This window comes from Mesitornis unicolor, unplaced genomic scaffold (genome assembly GCF_000695765.1).
Source record: "Mesitornis unicolor isolate BGI_N332 unplaced genomic scaffold, ASM69576v1 scaffold2020, whole genome shotgun sequence".
Classification (NCBI taxonomy): Eukaryota; Metazoa; Chordata; class Aves; order Mesitornithiformes; family Mesitornithidae; genus Mesitornis; species Mesitornis unicolor.
Genome location: NW_010158811.1, coordinates 63,429 through 82,620, shown reverse-complemented (window position 1 = coordinate 82,620; position 19,192 = coordinate 63,429). Strand labels below are relative to the sequence as shown.

Below are 19,192 nucleotides of genomic sequence, written 5' to 3'. Positions count from 1 at the left end.
CATCATAAGTGTGGAAGTTCTGCATAAGATAATGAGTACTACAATTAAACTTTCTCCATCTTCCTGCTAATACACCATACGAGTGAAGATGACCATACTAGAACAGAAATTGATTATTACTATTTTCAGGAACAAGCATTATCAGAACAATTCTTTGATGTCTGCACAACATGTCAACCAATACCAATTTAACATGTGCTTCAGTGTTACAAACTTAAACACTGCTGTTGGTGAGTAGCTGGTACTGGGATTGTACCTGAATTTTGAGTAAATATGTTTCTGAATCCTGGGGATACTGAAGAAGCATGAACATTTGTAGTAAGGTGAGGTTACCTCCAAAATTGTTTGGATGCCACTGCATGAAACACTACAGAACTGACTAGTGCTACCTGCATCGTGTTTTAGAAATTAGAAGTGTACTTTACTGCTCGAAGTTCACTCTATAAACTTGTAAGATTCTCACAAGAAGACATCAAAGCAGTTCAAGAATCCTCAAGGCCAGAAAAGTGATGGTCATCAGGGTTGTGTCTGCATGATATGTCAAACCACAGCAGTTATGCAGTTCTGAAATAAGTCCTCTGGTTATCCTTGCTTATTGATTTGATTCACAGAGTGGTGGTAGACATATGAATGATCTCTTTACAGAAAAAGCTGAGACAGAAGCTTTACCACTTGGGATAAAAGTGTAGGATCCAGTGAGTGGGACTGCATTGCCTTGAAGTTCTCCAGAGCAAATGAAAAGTACATATGCCAACAGGAAGCTTTAAAACTGTTGAGAGCTCCCACCTTATTCTGAAGTACTTCTTGTGCTGTGCAAAAGGGCCAAATGCTATGTGAGACTTCATATTTACTAATGTCCACCAAATGTCTGCTTATTCTGACTTTAAGCTATTCCTGTATTTCTTCCAAGCTTTGGCTTCTATCTTCTTCACTAGTCCTATTTCCTTTGGTGTGCCTCATTTCTGAACAACATCTTTCTTATAACATTATTAAAATTATTCCTCCTTTGCTGCTGCTACGTTTTGCAATAGTGACAATTGTTGCTTTGGCCTCTCAGAATATTGAGCTAGGGGCAATCTGGAGCTTGACAGCATGTGCTCTGAATGGCCCAAAAATTTCTCAAGCATATGCATCACCCTAGTGCTAATGTGAAGCCTGCTGCCAAGTGGGAGAGGACTGACAACTGGTGCTGCGTTAATTTCAAGGAGATGAAAACCATCTTCTTCAAGAGGTGGGACAACCATGCTTCAGGAGTGGCACAGTGTACCACAGATATCTTAAACAGATCATCAGGGGAGGGGAGAACACTCTGCAAAGGCCAATGCTCATGAGGACATCCATGCCCTTGAGCCCAAGACCAACAGTGTGGGAGAAAAGTCCAGGGAAAAACATGCCTATGTTGCTGCACATGTTTACATGCCTGCAACACCCAGAGGACCCAGGCAAAGCAACATGCAGGAACATCCCCTTGGCCCTCTTTCTGACACAGCAGGCAATGGGAACTGCAAACCAGTGCAGTCCAGATGCCCACCTGAGTAAGTGTGTGTACTCCTTTCCTATACATGTATTTAGCATGGAACTGTGTTTAGGAGTTTTTTGGTAGAATTAGAACACTGGTTGCAGAGCTGTGGAAAAGGCAGTGTGAGCTACTGGCTTGACTGTGAAAACTGCTATACCTTGAGAGATTATTTCCCAAGGGCTGTGAAGGAAATTCTGTAGAGCAACAAGCTCCATCGGGGACCATCTGCCCTGTTCCTGCTCTACCTGTGTGCCAGGCACAGTCCTGGCAACTGCACAAGCTTTGGACATGGCATGCCTTGATAACAGAGCCCCCCTAGACTCCTGCACAAAAACCCAGCCACACTGTCTCTTCCTCTTCTCAAATGCAATGTATAAAGGACTTGCCTTGGGGTGGTAGTGGTGCTGATACTTCTGGCCACATGTCAGATTCTGTCCCTGCCCTGCAAACAACTGCTTGTACAACAAATACCATTCAGGATGATTCAACTTCTTTGAGATGCAATGGTTAAGGTAGTGGTTGTTGGCAGTATATGATCTCTTCCTCAGCCACAAGTCACACTTGGGAAAGGTCATAAAGGGAAGGACACTGTGAGCTGGGGTAAGGAATAGTTGGATTAGCCAGGTTTACACAAAACAAATAGTTTGAAGGCAGCAATGAAGTGTGTGAAACATAGAGCAGTGGAGGAGGGGAAAATGAGAAAAGTATTGGAAATCGGTTACTTTTCAATCATTGCATAACATTTGCCAGACTAAAAGACGTTGATGTCCAGTTGTATTCCTCCCATCCCACTCCATGCACTCGTGAATGTCCGGTGAGCTAGCAACTGTTTTCAGTGAAGGAGCAAAGTCCTGACACAAGTGCATTTCTGGGTGCCCCACCTATGACAACGAGAGCAGAGAACTGAGCATACACATTCTGCAGAAGCTATGCTCAGTGTTTCAGTCTGAAGGAAGGTCTCAAAGATGTCTTCACAGATGGTTCAGACCAAAAGGGACACCTTGAATTTGGAAGGTATTGGAAACATTTGCACAGTGTCTGATGGCATAGCCCAGTGTCTTTCAGATGTCCAAATGTAGATAGTGGTTCCATTATACATTCAGTAAAAGCACAAATTAGATCTGTGCTGCACCATTGTCAGAGCGTACTTTATGGTGTGGGATGCAGGAGTATGCAGAATCTCTCATGATGTTCATTGGTACTGAGGACATCATGAATGATCCTGCCTGTTCTTGGCAAGAAGGCAGTGGCACATGTTTTGGTTGTGTGACCAGAGATACGGGATATAGGAATTACAGGAATTTTATAGTGGAGCCTACTGGTGATGTGTGAATTGACATGCTACTGTCATCTGCATGAAGCAGTGAAAGGGACAGTGTGACACTTTATAGAAGAACTTTCAGTCAAGGCAGCAAAGATCTGTAGGATAACTTTTCATCAGAAAATTTTGAACTGCATTTTTGGTCCAGTGAACAAGGATAAGTCTAGTGTAAAATAAACTGCAAATAACATCTAATGGAAGATATAAGGAGCATTGGCATTAAATGGTTTGATCTAATAATCTGCTCTAATTCACCTCACTACTTGCTATGTACACAAAGTCTGTGGCACCATATGTGCTCCCATTCATGTTTCATGTTATTATTTCACATGATACTAAGTTTATTTTTACCAGTGCATGTAGAGGGAAGAAGGCTGGTAATCTCTCATAGAACAGCCGATTGTGCCTAGCTAACACCTCTGTATGTTTCTTTGTGCAAAATCCCATTGTTTATCATTTTTGTAACAGAAAAATTGAAAATAACAAACAAAATGCAGTGTTTAAAAGCAAAGCAAATTTTTAGGTCTTAAAAATGTGTTTGGAATTTGTTCTTTGTGGTTAACTTTTAACTTTGTGGTTAACTTTTAAAAGTGTTAATTTCTTTTCATGGAACGACTGTGGGTAGTGTGTTAAGTTGTTAAGAAGCAGAAAAGCAGCTTTTGTCAGGATGTTTTTCTGCCACATCGTTTTGAGATCTGTAGGCTCCGAGACAAAAAACTTTGGTTTTTAGCTTCCAGGCATTGAATTGATTTTTCAGTAATCTCTCAGAAAAGCAGATTTGCAAAACAAGTTTTTTGTTAAATATTAAAGTAGAACAAAGTGATAACAACAAGTACAAGGTTTCTATTTTTGATTTGGATTTTTGGGGGTTTTTTTTTCCCCCTAAATGGCTAGAACAGAGAAGCTCACGTGCCTTAATGCTCCCAGCCAATGACTGCAGCAGCTGAAGAAAACTTAAACAACTGGTTATTCTTAATTTGAATCTCAATGTACCTTCTGTCCAGATAAAGTTTACTGACTTGTTTACTACGTTAGTGTTCAGTGTGAAAGCTTGCAATGAATGCATTACTGAAATACATGATGCATAGAACATCTACAGAGCAGCTATTACAATAAAACGCAGCAATTTGAGTATTGCTTATGCTTAGCTCTTTTTTGAAGAGTCTCTGGTGTGCTAATCTTGTGGAATCCACTTGCTTCTGTGAATTTACAAACCTGATGAACTTCTGAAAACTTTTGAGTCAGTGACAAGTGTCCGCTTGCTGATTGCAGGAGTGATGCTTGGTTCTTGGGGCATGATACAGCTGGGTACTGGGACACACCGTATGGTGAAACATACTAATTCTGAAGGGCATTAGGAAGCAAGGTTATTTCTGTGACATTGCAAATTAAAAGTAATCAAATAGTTTCAAAATGAAGGAGGAAGGAGTTTGTTTAAAAGCAGTAGGGCAAAGTCCTAGGAAAAGGAAAAAGGTAGAATTCAGGAGGAACAAGCAAGTAAAAGATGAGTTAAACTCATGAAGTAGACTCTCTTGCTGAAAGGATTTCTTAGTAACTTTATGTTGAAAAGGGAGTACAGTAAGTTTCCCACAATTCATATGTTCAAATATATATATACACACATACATTTGTATGGACAGCTAAAAGTGTCCAAAGAATTAACACTATATACTTGTGTACTTGAACTTGCAAATAACTCCAGGTGCAAAGGTGGAGTCCTGAAATTTTGTAGTACATGCTCACATATACCTTTTGCTCATCTCAGAGCTCGTCCTTGTCAGATTCTGCCTGTGTGTTTGGTTCTGTAGAACCAAAAGCATGGATACATGAGTGAGAATTCCTAAAGGCCCATTAAATAATCTGGGGATTGATTTTAGTATTTTGATTTCAGTCATGTAGGCTCTCAACTGCTTTTGAAAGAAAGAGATCACTGCAATGATTTTCTATTGCACATAAAAAGATTATTTTTATGATTCTGAAGAAGAGAAACAGTCTGGACACTTTTTTCTGTGTTATTGTGGTAGCAAAGGAGACCACCATGAACAAGATAAACAGGCTTTGGCTCTGAAAAATTATCTGAAGTATGTATGACTTTGCGTACTTGGGTATTCAGTGTGCATTTTTTTCCTACATTTTCCTGAGGTGAAAGGGTGAGGAAGAACAGTCTATGTGCTGCATGCAAATCCCGCAGGACGCCATTTGTCCCCCTCCTGTTAGGTGGTAGCAATTTTTGCTGTTACATCTTTATAGTGTGTAAAGACCCTGTGAAATATTTGGAAATTCATTATCCTTAAGGAAAAAACCCCTGTTAATTATTTTGACCTTGGTCTGTTGTCTGTAAATGAAGGCTAAAAAGGATGTGTGGACATCACTATAAACTATATTTTATTAGTACTAATATGCTGTTCTTCAATCTTGAATCTACTTTCCAAGCAACTTAACTTATTTGTATAGGTAATCACAGTTAATAAGTATGTTCAAGATTTATTTAGCAGAAATACACTCTAGGAAAAGAATATCTATTCTTTGCTAATCTTATAGTTGATGACATTTTTAGTGTTAGATAGTATGGATCAATATATGAGGTTAATTTTCTGGTGTATTGTCTACTTACAAGCTAGAAGTCTTTGCTTTCTTATTTTTCTTGGATTTATTCACACAGAGTAAGTATTCTGGACAAAGTTAAGAGATAGGCAAGCACATCACAGGGCTGTGCCTTCTCAGGTCAACTGTTACGTGGATCACTAACTCTGCAGTGTGTCATAGTCCTCTAGTTAGGGTCTCTGCTAGTTTTGCAGTATATGAAATAGTAAAACTGTCAACTGTTTTGACTAAAGACTTTGTAGACCGAATTCCTATTTGTATGTGTAGGAGTATGAAAAATCTCTGCATATGCTAAGAGCTCGTCCTTGCAGTGTCAGTGTGTGTCATATGTGTGCATTCCCATATGCAGATGGGTGTTCATAAGGTAAGCCCACATGCTATGTGAGTATACCTCTATAGATAGTAATCTCTTCCCTCCCCCTTGTGTGTATGACTGTTTCTTATATTTTTAAGTGTATTTAATCATCCACAGTTTTCAGTTGATTTATTCAACTGTAATATCTACTAGTCAAAAAGTATTGCTATGGTGTTTTGGTTTGTTTTTTTAAAAAAAAATATTTTAGAATCCTACTTTATGAATAATAAGGTCTTCTTTTCAGTTCCTCTGCTTTTTAATCAAGAAATTTTGGAGGCAATGAACCCATAACATACCTGTTAGGAGTGTATCAACACCAACTGTGTGAGTTCAGCTGAAATTTGGAGAATGAAACTGAGCTCTTTTCTAGGCTTATTTTATAACTCGCACCATTTACCTAATGTTGGATACTTTTCAAACCCCATCTCCATCTTTATTTCAACTCCAGATGCTCAATATAGTTCTTGTATGCAATTCTGGGGGCTTCAGTGGCTTCAGGTTCTCTACAAATAATGCAACAGAGAGCTCCAGTTATAAATGACTTTCATTAGAAAAATATAAATGAAATGTAAAAAAATAGAAAGAAATAGTTTTTATCCCTGTTCAAGTTTAATTCTGTTACAAAAAAGTTCAATTTTCTAGTTTGTCTGGAAAAACCCCAGTGCATTCCCATTAAATTCATAGAATTTTAAGGCTGGGAACCACTCCGATTGGCTTTTCTGCTACTCTGAATAATAAGGAGCAAAAACTTCACCCAGTAGCGGAAATGCACATTTCTAGAATAAAATATCATATTAGCTTGAGTATTAAATTACTATAGTCTAATTAATGTATAAACACCTAATAGATGTTAATTAGATTTTTCATCCCAAAGGGATTAACTCATCATTATCATGCTACTTAAGTAAAAGAAGAAAGCAGTGTGAGAAAAATGGCAGTTTCTTGGAGATATGGAAAAGACATTAATAGTTTTATAGTAGCTATTTTTGACCATGGATACACTGGGCCACAGTAAAATTGTTGCATGAATTTGACAGAAGGTAATGCTGCAATGAAGAGTTTTCATTCTGAAGTAGAGTGTAACGTAAGGCAAGGGACAGGGAGGAAAGTGATGAGTTCCTTCAGCAGTCTCTGTTACATAGGTGTCTTAAACGTGAAGTTTTTCTCTGTGTGAATGTGTGGGGATCAAGATGGTTATTTTCATTATAAAGGCACCTCTGAATTTATAATGGATTGCTTTTGGAAAATAAAGGAAGAAAAATCCCATTTCTGTAACAATGAGTATTAAAGAAAAATCAGAGTTAATACATGGTTGACTTACATGTCTGCTTTGAGATTTTTTACTCTTGGTGAGAACATTATTAAACAGTAACAGTACATTTCCCATTTTTCTTTATCTGAGATGCCACCAATCGAGCCTTCAGACAGTGTTCATGACATCAGTGTCATCTTTTTGAGGATTAAAAATGGAAAGAAAAGGAAGGATTCTATACACACAGGAAGAGATAAATAATGTTTACAAAAGGGGAATAGTGTATAATTTTTCCTCTGCTGTGAAGACTTTCTAAACAGTGACTATTCATAAATTTGTAGTCAAAGCTTTACCTAAATGGTAGCCTAATGATGGGTTTTGGGTTAGAGAGTATCAGTATGCTAGGCACAGGGAAAGAACACCTCATTCCCTTTGCCTAGGGACAACCACTATTGAATATAAACTGGGCTGACCTCATACCCTCACTTCTGAAAGTGATTTGTTTATTTTTAAATTACTTAGTAGGTGACAACATGTCATTTTAACAATTGCTATGGAAACGATGTGGTTTCAATTTTTACTTGCTCTAACACCATTGTCAGAAATGTGAAAACAGTAATGAATTCTTTTGACTACAGCAAGGTGGTTTTGTTTTTTTTTTTCAATCTGTCCAGGATTGTTTTTCTCCAAGGCATGACAAACTTCAGCTATAAATAAGCTACTTGAAGTCTCATAGCCCACTGTGGGTTGCTCTTGCTAATGGGATTGCAAGCTCTAGCAACAGGGCAGCACGAAGAGAAAGTAAGCTACTACCTTGAAGTCAGGAAAAAGGCATCATTGTGGTTACTGCAATGCTTGGGACTTTGAACTGGGGTAAGGAAGAGGATGCCCACACTTCCAAGGAGCTATGCTTTAAGGACTTCATTTGAGTGGTCCAGGACAGAGAAGGAGCTGTTGTCCCACACAGTGCTGTAGCGTGGAGCCTTCCTCACAACGCTCACTGAGGTCCTTCCAGTCCCTGCTGTTGCAACAAATATGCAGGGTACACAACAGCAGCAACAGGTTTGAAATTATTCTCATTTGGCACAGTTCTTGGAGGCATCCAGTCTTTCCACAGCTCTTGTAAGCCGTTATCATCAGCTTACAAAGCAAGCCCTGTCTCTGAATTTTGCCAATTTTCTGATCTTTCTGCCATCACCCACAGTGACTGTATTTTTGGATTGAATTCAGTAGGGCCTATCATCTCAAGTCCTTAGTGGAGGTTTGACAACAGGGCCAGCAGCAGAAGGATCAATGCGTCTTTGAACATTTCCTTTTGAATCCTGATGTATCAGGATTTTGTGTGTGCTTTGGTGTCAGCAGGTTTTAGTGGCAATGAGTTCCCCATATATTTTTTTATGCAGAGAGACTGTCCTCCTCATAATTTTGAATTTAATTGAATAGCCCCTGGTTTCTCTCCTTGGAGTCAGACAGAAAGGGCATTACTTAGCTGTTATTGATGCACTGTTGGTTATTTTATTGTAGCTCCTCTTATATGTCTTTTTTTTTTTTTCTCAAGTAATCCATCCCAGTGGATTCTGACTTTCTCCATAGGGGAACATTTCTATCCTCTTGATCATTCTGGCTGCCTGGCTATAAGTCTTCTTTCATAATCTTGTATTAACCATCAACACATTATGCCTGAGGGTGTCTGCTCAGCTGGTAGACATCTGATAAATTACTTGCTAAATCTAGGTACTTCCAGAAGGATGTTCCTATCTGTCTATCTGTCTCAGAGTCTCTTGGTAGGTTATTAAAAGACTTTTCTACTTGAATCCTCCTAGCTGATACATGAAGTATCTGTTTCTACTTTTCTTTTTTTAAATTAGGTGAGGCAGATCACTCTTTTTCTGACTGCCTTGTTCTTGTTTACCATGCTCTCAGTTCCTGCCAAACAAAGATATTATTGCCAGTAACTTTTAAAATAAATTTTCATCTCCAGTATTGCTGCACATAGTGAATAGCAACAGGTTTTGAGCTGATCCCTGCAGAAATCCAGGGGAAGCATCTCATTTGCTCATAGTCCCCAGTGACTTGGCAGTCTGTCAGCATATTCTGAATTCAATTACCTTGTGCTTTATTGTTTATATTTCTAACTTTTTAAAAATCAAAATCGCATGTGGTAATAAGCCTCTTACGGCAGCTTGCAGTGCTTCTTGAAATTTTTGTATAATAAATGAGAACTCTCTTTGGCGATTTTATTTGTATTTTTGGGGCTCTGACATTAATTTGCACTGTCTCAGATTTGTTTTGCTTATGTCAGTTTTCGATTATGCATTTGCTAAACTGTGAACAACTGCCAAGGCACGTGGGAAGTTTTTCTGCAAAATCAGTAAGAAAACTTCACAGCTGGGACAGATTTTTTTTTTCCTAAATGAATATTTTAAGTGTCGCTTTATTTTTTAGGTCTTATTTCCTATCGACTGTCAGGGGAACTTTATTCCTTTTCTTATGCTGTTTGTGTTGTTCTATTTGTTTTTCTCCTTGCACTGAGAATGGTACTTCTCCAAATCAAAGCTGCTGTAGCTTACCTGTGACATTTAAATATCAACCTGTCAGAGCCCTGCATGCCTACCCACACACTCCTGAAGGTTTAGCTGCTTGTGTTGGAGATGCTTCAAGGCCCAGGCACAGGCGCAGGCCCAGGCCCATGCCAAGGCCCAGGCTCAGGCTCAGGCTTAAACTTGCTGAAGGTGTGAGGCACAGGCATGGCTGCAACGTAACTTAGGCAGGGAGCAAGGTTGAGTACTTGAGTGTAAATCATCTCCTGAGCAAGGGAAGGCTCCTTTCAGCTCTTCTCACAACTTTGCTCTTTTTCCAGTGGTCAGAGCCAGGGTCACACAGCTCTGCACCATGGCAAACCTGACCTTGAGCATCAGCAGCGGAGCCCATGGGAGGGAGAGGGTGGGCTCAGGGTCAGGCACAGCCTCTTTATAGTCTCTGTACATTTCTATTTGGTTAAAAAATAACAGCCTACATTATTATTGGCAGACTAACCAGTTTCAGATTGTTCCACAGTTAGGTTAGTTGCTGTCCAAGATGATTACAAATGATACTAGTTCAGTTATGTAATTAATTAATGAGAAGTTTATGGAAATACAGAATTTTTCACAGTCTGAGACTATTTGTTTAAATGTTAGTTAGTGATGTGGGCTTGAACTCCTAACCATATGGTTGCAGATCTGCATGTATAGTGAACAGTATAGGGAGAAGACATGAACTTGAATAAATAGGTTCAAGAACAAATATTGATAAACATTGGGATGAATACATGAAACTTCAAATGAGGAAGTGTGCAAGGAGGACGCTTAAAAGCAGTCTTAAAAGAAATGATTTTTCTTTGGGAACTGTGCATTATATGACAGAAAAATGGTCGTAACTCACTTTTTTAGCAAGCAAATAGCATTCTTTTGCATTTCTTTTTGATAGTCTAGGATAGGATATTATCAAAGAGAGGTTTTGGCATTGGTGATACTTCTACTGGCTACTTTGGCTGGGGACTGTTTCTTTTGACTTGGTTTTCTTTTTCCCTTCTCCATTTGCTTTTCACCACCTCTTCATATTTAAGAAAGAAAGGCTTTTCAATTGTGCATTCTGTTTTGTGTTGTGAGGTTTTTTGTTGTTGTTGTGTTTTTGTGTGTGTGTGTGCGTGTTGTTTGTTTGTTTTCTTTTATGGTGGTCCTCTGCTGCAGCACTCCTAACACCAGCAGTATCTCACCATAGGGGTGCAATGCCGAGGGTACGTATGTGATCTCAGGCACTCTGCGTTTTTTAAATCTCCCAAATGGTTCATTGGTTCTCTTGCCAGTGCTCAGTCCCAGCTGGATGCAGAGCAAGCATGAGGGAGGTTGCAGTGGGAAGAACAGGTGGGAGAGAGGGAAAGGGACTGGGAGCCTGCAGCACAGCCAGTATGCTGCTTTTTATGCTGGCATTGCACAGCTAACTTGATTAGTGTGTGTTTTCATAAAGGCATTTACTGTGTTATGAGTGCCTCATTATCAGAATAAAAATACTGGATTTAGTAAATTCTTCAAGGTATTCAGATGTGTGATTTTGCACCTTTGCTAAATGAAGAGTTTCCTATGCTTTTTTTTTTCCCACTGGACCTATTAATCAATCCGTTGTATTTTGTTTGTCTCAGTTGCAAGTCTTCTCCTGTGTTAGAGTAAAAAGTACATACAGTTTCTTAAAAGTTACTGGCACGGGTGAACACGGTACTGCCTATCACTAGCTGAGAATCCTAAGTTGTGCCTGCAACTCTGCAGAAAGAAAGTAATAAAATGCATGAACGTGAGTGATGCTTGTTAGAAAGGACATATTCCAAATTTGCACTTTCACAAGGATGGTGGGGGTATGAATTTGTCATGTGACTGGTGAACGGCTGTGAAGATGGTGACATTCCAGTAGTGACACTGTATTTGTGGCTTCTTGCATAAGGCTTTGAGAAAGCTGTATTTGCAGTATGAAAAATGTATGGCCCTCCTAACTTGTATACGCTGTCACAGTTCATCTTCCAAGAGTGGCCTTTCTAGTGAAGAGATTATGGCAATACCTGTACAGCTAAAACTTATTGTGTGTTAACATAATATTTTCATAATTTCAGAATATGTATGGAGCAGTTCATGCACTGTGGTAATTAAACACAGTAAGACTGTGATTATGTGATCCTGTGCTGATTGCTTTTCATATTTGCAGCACTACTGGAAAGTATTTTGATTATTTCTTCTTCTTATTATTATTACTTACCATTGGACACTCTGATTACTTCCTTTTATATTTCTCCTGAATATGCCCCCTAACTCAAGACAACATTTAGTTTAAAAAAAAACAACAAAACAACTGAACCACAAACCAGACCACAGTCTGGTAGCACACTAAACTAGAAGAGGGATCTTTGGCTTCTTTCCAGTCTTCATGTGTGGTAGCAGCACAAAGGTGCCAAGAAGCCAGCTGTAAGCAGCTAAATGGGAATTTTTCCAAAACTGGGAGGAAATTACTAGGTAAGAAAAACCTGGCACTATGTCCCATAGGCCTGTGCATGGTGGATATAGCCACAGTGCTACTGTGTCCAGAGTCTCCTAGTTCAGTGGGACTCTGGGTGTTTTACGGGCTGCTTCACCATAAGGGTAGATGTAGACATGACTCTCTCTGCTGCCAGCGTAATAACAGCTCTTAGTGGCTTTTTTTTTTTCATTTGGGTATCCATTTGTCCTATTTTTTCTAAGTAGCAGCTAGTATATACTGCGTTCATGTGAGAGATTGTGCCCAAAGCTTGTGAATTAATTTCCGCAAGTGAGTCCACTCACAGTATTATTATTTTTAACAAAGCCTTCTTTAAAGTCTTTCTTGAAATTACCTCTGTTGCTGTGCTACTGCTACTGTTACATGTTCAAGCCTTGAACTGTCAAGGAATTATAAAGTATTTTTATCCTGTGACATTTTAAATTATTCTCTCCATAGGGGAAGCCTGTGGGAACGCCAGATGCTGGTGCCTATTTCCGTGTGTTAGCAGAGCATGAAGTAGCTGCCTTCTTTACTTCACCAACTGCAATTAGAGCAATCCGTCAGCAGGACCCTGAGGCAGCCTTGGGAAAGCAGTACTCTCTGAAAAGGTGAACTAAGGATACACTGGAAGCGGTTTCTTACAGAAACAGGCTGGATGAACTAAGAATAGCAGGGTGTCTGGGGCTTCGCTCACCTCTGTACAGCAGAATTTAAATGTATTCTTGACAATGTAGGTGTACGTATACTTGCTTGTAAACTTATATTGATAGTTTGGAGGAGATGAAAGCTGTTAAAAAGATTACGACTCCAAGGTTAAGAGCTGTTACTGAGTTAGGATTGCTTGCTCAACCTTAATTGTACTCCACTGTGCTTATACCCTGTAATACAGTCTTGGATTACGTGATCCTGTACTGTTTTTCCACATGACCTCTCATTTCATTGAGTGCACAGGATCTTTAGTGTTCCTTTAATCAGCAGCTAGTCAATGTTGTCTTTATCTCTCCGTAACTTTGTTACTGCTTATAGGTCTGTGCTTCAAAGACTGAGCTATTTTCTATCTCATACTATTTTTAAGGTGTTTATCACTATACTATCGGCATGCTTCAAAATCATGACTGAGGTCATCCTCACAAATCCCCTGTGAGATGAGAGAGTGGTATTATCTGTATTTTGCAGATGGAAAGCTGAGGCATGGAGAGATTAAGGTCAAATTCTTCTATTAGTTTTGAATATCCAGTCTGAGCCATTGAACTACCACTATTTGAGTTCTTAGTGTGATATGGTTAAAATGCATTATTAGCTTTATATTATTGAAATACCTCTCACACTGATTGGATCTGTGAGCGTTAAGTACTTACACAGATCAAGTTTCTATCTCTTATGGCAGACATTCTAAAAATAAAAAATACATGGTTTTGGACCACATCTAATCTTGAAGTTGAAGAATTTGCTCAGCATCAAACAAGGACTGTGTCATACTGTATAGGCAGTATTCAGTCATAAAAGCATCTTATATCACACTTGTCTGAAGAGAAGGGCAAGATGCAAAGACATGTAGCATCATTAGACCTCCACATTCTTACTTGCTCAGGACAGTTTTATTAATTAGTAATCTGGATTTATTCTTGAGGTGTTCATTACAAGTTCATCATTACTTTCTTCTGTCTGTTTTGAGTGCTATCGTCAATCCTTACCCCTCCTTGAAATATGAAACAAGCTCATTTGAGACCCTGATGCACTATTCATCTGTGATGTTTATTGAAAAGAAAGTGATTTAGATGCTAGAAAATTTAATTGCTGTTCCTCAGCATTTTTTAGGCAATGATTAAAATGACTTAGTCTGTCCTTAGAGTATTCATTTAATCGAAAATCTGCTAACCTGCTCTGTACATTGTCACATTTTCTGGCCAAATGAGAATTCCAAATAAATCTCTTTGCTGATATCAGTTGCCCCAGATGTAAAGAAGTATTTCATCATTCTTATTCAGTGCATAGTTAGTGAGCTTCTCCATTTGTCTGCAGATTTAGTTGTCTCATAATTCACTCAGTTTTGGGCCATATCATTTTCTGTTACGTAATATCTCTTTACTAAACCCTCTAGCACAGGATTTAATATCTAGTAGATGCAATTGTTAAGAAATCAAGTCCAACAGGTGATTAAAATTTCCATTCTAGGAAAATCCTTGCTTTTGGATGTTATTTGGACGGACTTTTCCATCCAAGGTCAAGTGAATTCTCTCTGTTTCATTTTGAAATCAGTCATACTTTTAATGAATTTACTTGATCTATGATACTTTCTGCTCTGTTATATGGTGCAGAATCTTTGAAATGAGATGTCTTTCTGCTACCCGGGCCAAGATTTATCCTTACTTAAGAGTCCAGGAATGCAGTCCTGAAAGAAGTTTCCACCATGGTAATTTTCATTCCTGAAAAATTCTATTAAAAAACTAATAAAGATCAATGTACCTTTTAAAAAAATCCTGTTAAAAAAGTCAATTACCGATAAGGTACAGAGTTGGTAGGCAATGTCAGCTTCTAGTATGCAAGCGAGTATTTGATTTACAGAAGTAAAATGAATTACGAGCAGACTTACATTCTTTTGAAGTGACATAAGTTAAACAAATTTCTGTTAAGAACTGATAGTGGTGGCATCACTGGCCTCTGCACAAAATTACATGTGAGGTTTCCAAAGGTTCTAGTGTGTATTGCTTCAAATTCCTTGTTGGCTCTAGGATTCAGATCTTGAAACTTGTTTACCTTTGACACAAAAGATCACCTATGTCTTAAACACAGCTCATGCTTAACACTAAAAGAGATGTTTCATTTATAATACTATAGGATAAAAGCTCTGCTCAATCACGTCTTGCTAGAGGATCTAAAGACCTGGCTTTTGATAACACAGTGCTGCTAAGCAAGCTGTCTGATCATATGGCTGCCTGAGTTTGAAAAACAAGTAACATCCAAATTCTCTGACCCTCATGTACCTGAGCATATTCTGTTCGGCTTTTCAAATCTATTCTCATCTTCACAAGGTAACTCAATAACACTGAGCCATTAATCCTTCCCATATTTGGAATCACACTTCATCCTTTAGTTGACTTAATTGTTATGAACTAGTCAGGTGTGATTTCCAAATGATTGACAACTGACAGTTTTACATGGTGTCAGCAGATGAGATTAACATACAAGTAACAGTTTGCAGTTTGTGTCCCGTAGCCTACTTTACTTTCATGACTTCTGGTCAATTGTGAATATTGTGCCATTATATATTAAGGGAATCTAGAGATTCAAGCTTGTTCATCTGGTGCTAGATATTAATGTACTTGATTTAGAAAGAAATATGAGACTACATAAATACTATGCAGAACTAATGATTATAAAGTAGATCAGAAACTCCCATTTTCTGTCTCATATCACAGGAACAAGAGGTTTTGAAATTAAAGTAGCAAATGCAAAACTGTTAGAATGAATTACTTTCTCATATAATTGATGTCCCACACATGCTGCTAGAGGATATGTGATTGAGACCAGGAATTTAGGACAGTTGAGGTATATTATGCAGTTCTGGCTGCTACCTGCTGTGTGCTGCAGTAGATCCTGTATGGCTGTTCCTGTTAAGAGTCCTGAGCTGCATTTGTGAAGAGCCTTTGTGGAGCTCCCCTTCACCCATGCTGTGAGAAGGAGCTGAGCTGCAGTTGTGTTCTGTGTTTCACTGACTCTGTCACCCAAACCTCCAGTGCATGGATCCTCATGACCAAGGTAAAATCTATTCAGGGAGGAAAACAGACAAACACTTAAATGTACAAAAATCAGAAGACCTGAGACCATTATTTATTTATTTTACATGTTTAGGTGTCTGCAGTCTCCAGGTATGTTAACAATTAGTAAGAGTTCTTTATTTCCAGTTGATGTTAAGAAGTGCAAATAAACCTTCCTCTCTGTCCTTTCACAAAAAAAATCCCCAAACTTATTTAACATGATGCAAATAATTTGCCAGAAAAAAACCTGGTATACGTATTCCAGAGTTGAAAACTCTTCTGTGATTTTTTTAAGCCTGAAAAGCGCAGCTCAGATTATTACCCATGTGAATACTCTGCTTCTGGGAAATGGTTTAGACATGTGGTTTCTTTTGTGCTTTGATTGACACCAAAATGTACGTGCTGCATTGCACAACTTAGATTGTGTCAGGGCCACTAAGGACTTTGCTCTGTCCCCTGTATCAGGTGATACTTCAAGGCCACTCTGCTGGACTCTTGAATAGGGCCTAAAAGCTTGATTGCACTGTATTTTATGTTAGGAATGTAGGTTTTCAGAACAACAGTTTAGGACATTTATTTAACAGAGAGGTTTTAAGCTCTTTCTTCCCCATTAACTACATTGCAGTGTGATAGATGATTGCAGGAGCAGGTGCATTGATGTGCTTTGAAGTTTTAAGTGGACTGTCAAAAAATTGTTCAGAAAGGGATATTTTATAAGCATTGCCGTCTCTCTCTTGCTATATTGTTTGATAGGAGAAAATAATTCCGTATTTCTTATGCTTTGTTAGGCTTGTGACACTTTGCTCTGGTATTCTTTTTGATGGTTTTGTGCTGCAAATTTGCCAAAGAGCTAATCCTTCTTCTTATTGCATCAGTAAGTTGCTCTTGAGCCTGCAGATTATTAAATCTGATTAATAAAGCTGGCGATTCCAAAGAGAGGAATTTTGCTTCCAGCTCAGGGGATAACATGGTGCCTTCACTTTTTCATCAATCTTATAAGTTCTTGGTGTTTTAATAGCTCTATTTTTAAAACAAGAGCACTTAATAGAATTTTTCAGAAGTCATAAAGTTAATGAATTCGTAAATTTCATTTTTACATCATAACTGAAATGTTGTGTTTAACATGCCTGACCACAGAACTCCCTATAATGTAAATTGAGCGGTGCTTAACAGAAGTGCCCTGCATGTGGACATGAGTCTAAAAAACTTTTCATAAAACAAATATTTGTGGTTTTTACTTATACAGTATTTTGCTCTCTTCTATCATAAACCTTTATCTGTGTTATAACTTCTAGTTAGCTATTAACTGTAATTATCAACAGTGGCTTGTGCTTTATAATAAAAAGCATTCAGGTGCAAGATACTGATTGGTGTCAGACTCATTACAGTCATTATCTTCTAATGTGGGAGGTGTGCTCAGAAGGCAGTTTACCAAAATGATGTTGTATATTTATGAGTACAGAAAACTATTTTTATTTGCTGTGGAAGCTGCTTATACATTTGACCCCCTGCCTTCTATTCCAAGAAAGAAGCCACTCCAAGCCATCTTGGGGTGTCAGAAAGGAGGGTTGGCCGAAACGCTGTTCTGAAATTAAGGAAGGTGAATTCTTTCATCTGCATGTTTGAGTTCAACATGGTAACATTTTTCAAGATATTCTGACTTTTATAAGTCTGTAGCTAGATGTGCAGTAAATAGATTTTCATATAGAAAAGTTGTTATTGTTATGCCTACCTCTATGATTGTTACTTCTACTTAGTTCACAAATAAGACCATTCTCAGGTTGTTATGTTTAGCTGGTGCAGGGGTCCCTACCTTGGTGATTAGAATTCTCAATCTCTTTTTCTTATGGAAGTTTCTTTTCCTGTATTCTAACTATGGATCTGTAAATGGACATAAAAGACAATAAACTCATCAGATTTTTTATGTCTAGACCAAGTGTCTCTGTGAAAAAAGACTCTCTTCAGTTTTAGGGCACATGGCTTATTGCACTTCATGGTGTTTCATCCCATGTTTTACTTGCGTTGTCTCCAGATGTAGCTTCACTCCACATTCTCCTGCCTTGCTCACTAGTCCTTTCACTGGGAGAGGTTGCCTTTTATGCTCATGGGATGTGGTTATCCTCTGGAGAGGAATGGTGTGTGAATATTCAAAGTATGCTTTCTGATTTGGGCAGCCTTGTTATGGAATATCTGTGGTCTCTAGATGAGAGGTCAGTCTCTAGAGGTATTCCCAGTTCTGTGGTTAGACAGACTCATCTGTGCATTTCTCTTTCTTATTTCTGACAACCTTGAGTTACTTGTTCTGATTTTTCTCTAAATTTCCTAAACTGCTTTCAGGATTTCATGTACATGGAAAGAAGAATCTCAATAGTTTTCTTTCTAAATTACATGCCTCTGTGGTGAAATTTGTTTCATGCCCACCTGTGTACAGGTTTTACAGAATCAATGCAGTTTGTGTCCCATTACTGAAGGACAAGAATCAAGTCTTTCATTTAGCAGTTGTCTTCATTCATAATGGACTGTGTGAAGACTTGAAGTGAAAAATATGTCACTGACATTGAACTCCCTGTGTTAGAGTGTACTCCAGTCCTAACAAGGGGACCTTTTGGAGAAGTATTTTTAATCCAGGACCTGATGTTGGGCCACATAGAGCTCCATTCAGATCTTGATTAGGTATTCTGTCATGTCAGAAGCCTTGAGTATTGATTAAATACTTGATGGAGTGTCTCTGCAGCTTCTCTTGGCACAGCAGGCTGTTCATGAAAGGTTTAGTCACTTGTAGTGTGAGTATGCCTGTATGCTTCACTGAAGGAAAGGATGAGTTTATTTGCTGGTAAACAGAGTTCTTCTGATGTGAAGTCTGAATCTGTGTTTGTCTTTTATCTTTCCTTTCTTCCCTCAGCTCTTTGAGGTTTTAACTTTCATCTCTGGGTAAAATGAAAGTGCAGTCTTTGGTCATATGCTGAGTAGGGAGTATCTGGGAGAAGGAAGGCATGAGCACACTCTGTGTGGATACTACAGAAGGGAAGCAAGGTTTTTTGGTCTGTAGAGATAGGGCATGTGCCTGGCAGCTCTGCATTCAGAATTCATGACAGGATTGCACCTGGTGATTACCAACTGGGATTGCCATGGCTGAAGTGTTTGAAGTTGCCACAACAGCCTTCCAGGAAATGAGGTGCAGTTTTCCATTGTGATTTCTCTTTAAAATGAAACCAGAAATGTTATGTCTTAAATTTCCCTCTAGTTTAGACTTTTTTTTCCCAAATAGATGACTTCTGTTTCAAAATCTTAATTAAATAGAAACATTTTTAAATGTGCAGCAAAATAAGAATGTCTAAAC

General features: G+C 38.5%; 1 protein-coding gene across 1 annotated transcript in view; it reads left to right on the top strand.

Moving 5' to 3' along the window:
- Nucleotides 1–19,192, top strand: part of ACSS3 (acyl-CoA synthetase short-chain family member 3) — a gene marked incomplete at its 5' end in the record, with an annotated part of 78,527 nt that overhangs the window by 18,335 nt on the left and 41,000 nt on the right. The window contains one exon of the mRNA XM_010184569.1: nucleotides 12,551–12,702. Within this exon, the coding sequence (XP_010182871.1) occupies nucleotides 12,551–12,702 (152 nt within the window). The remainder of the gene's footprint in view (nucleotides 1–12,550; nucleotides 12,703–19,192) is intronic.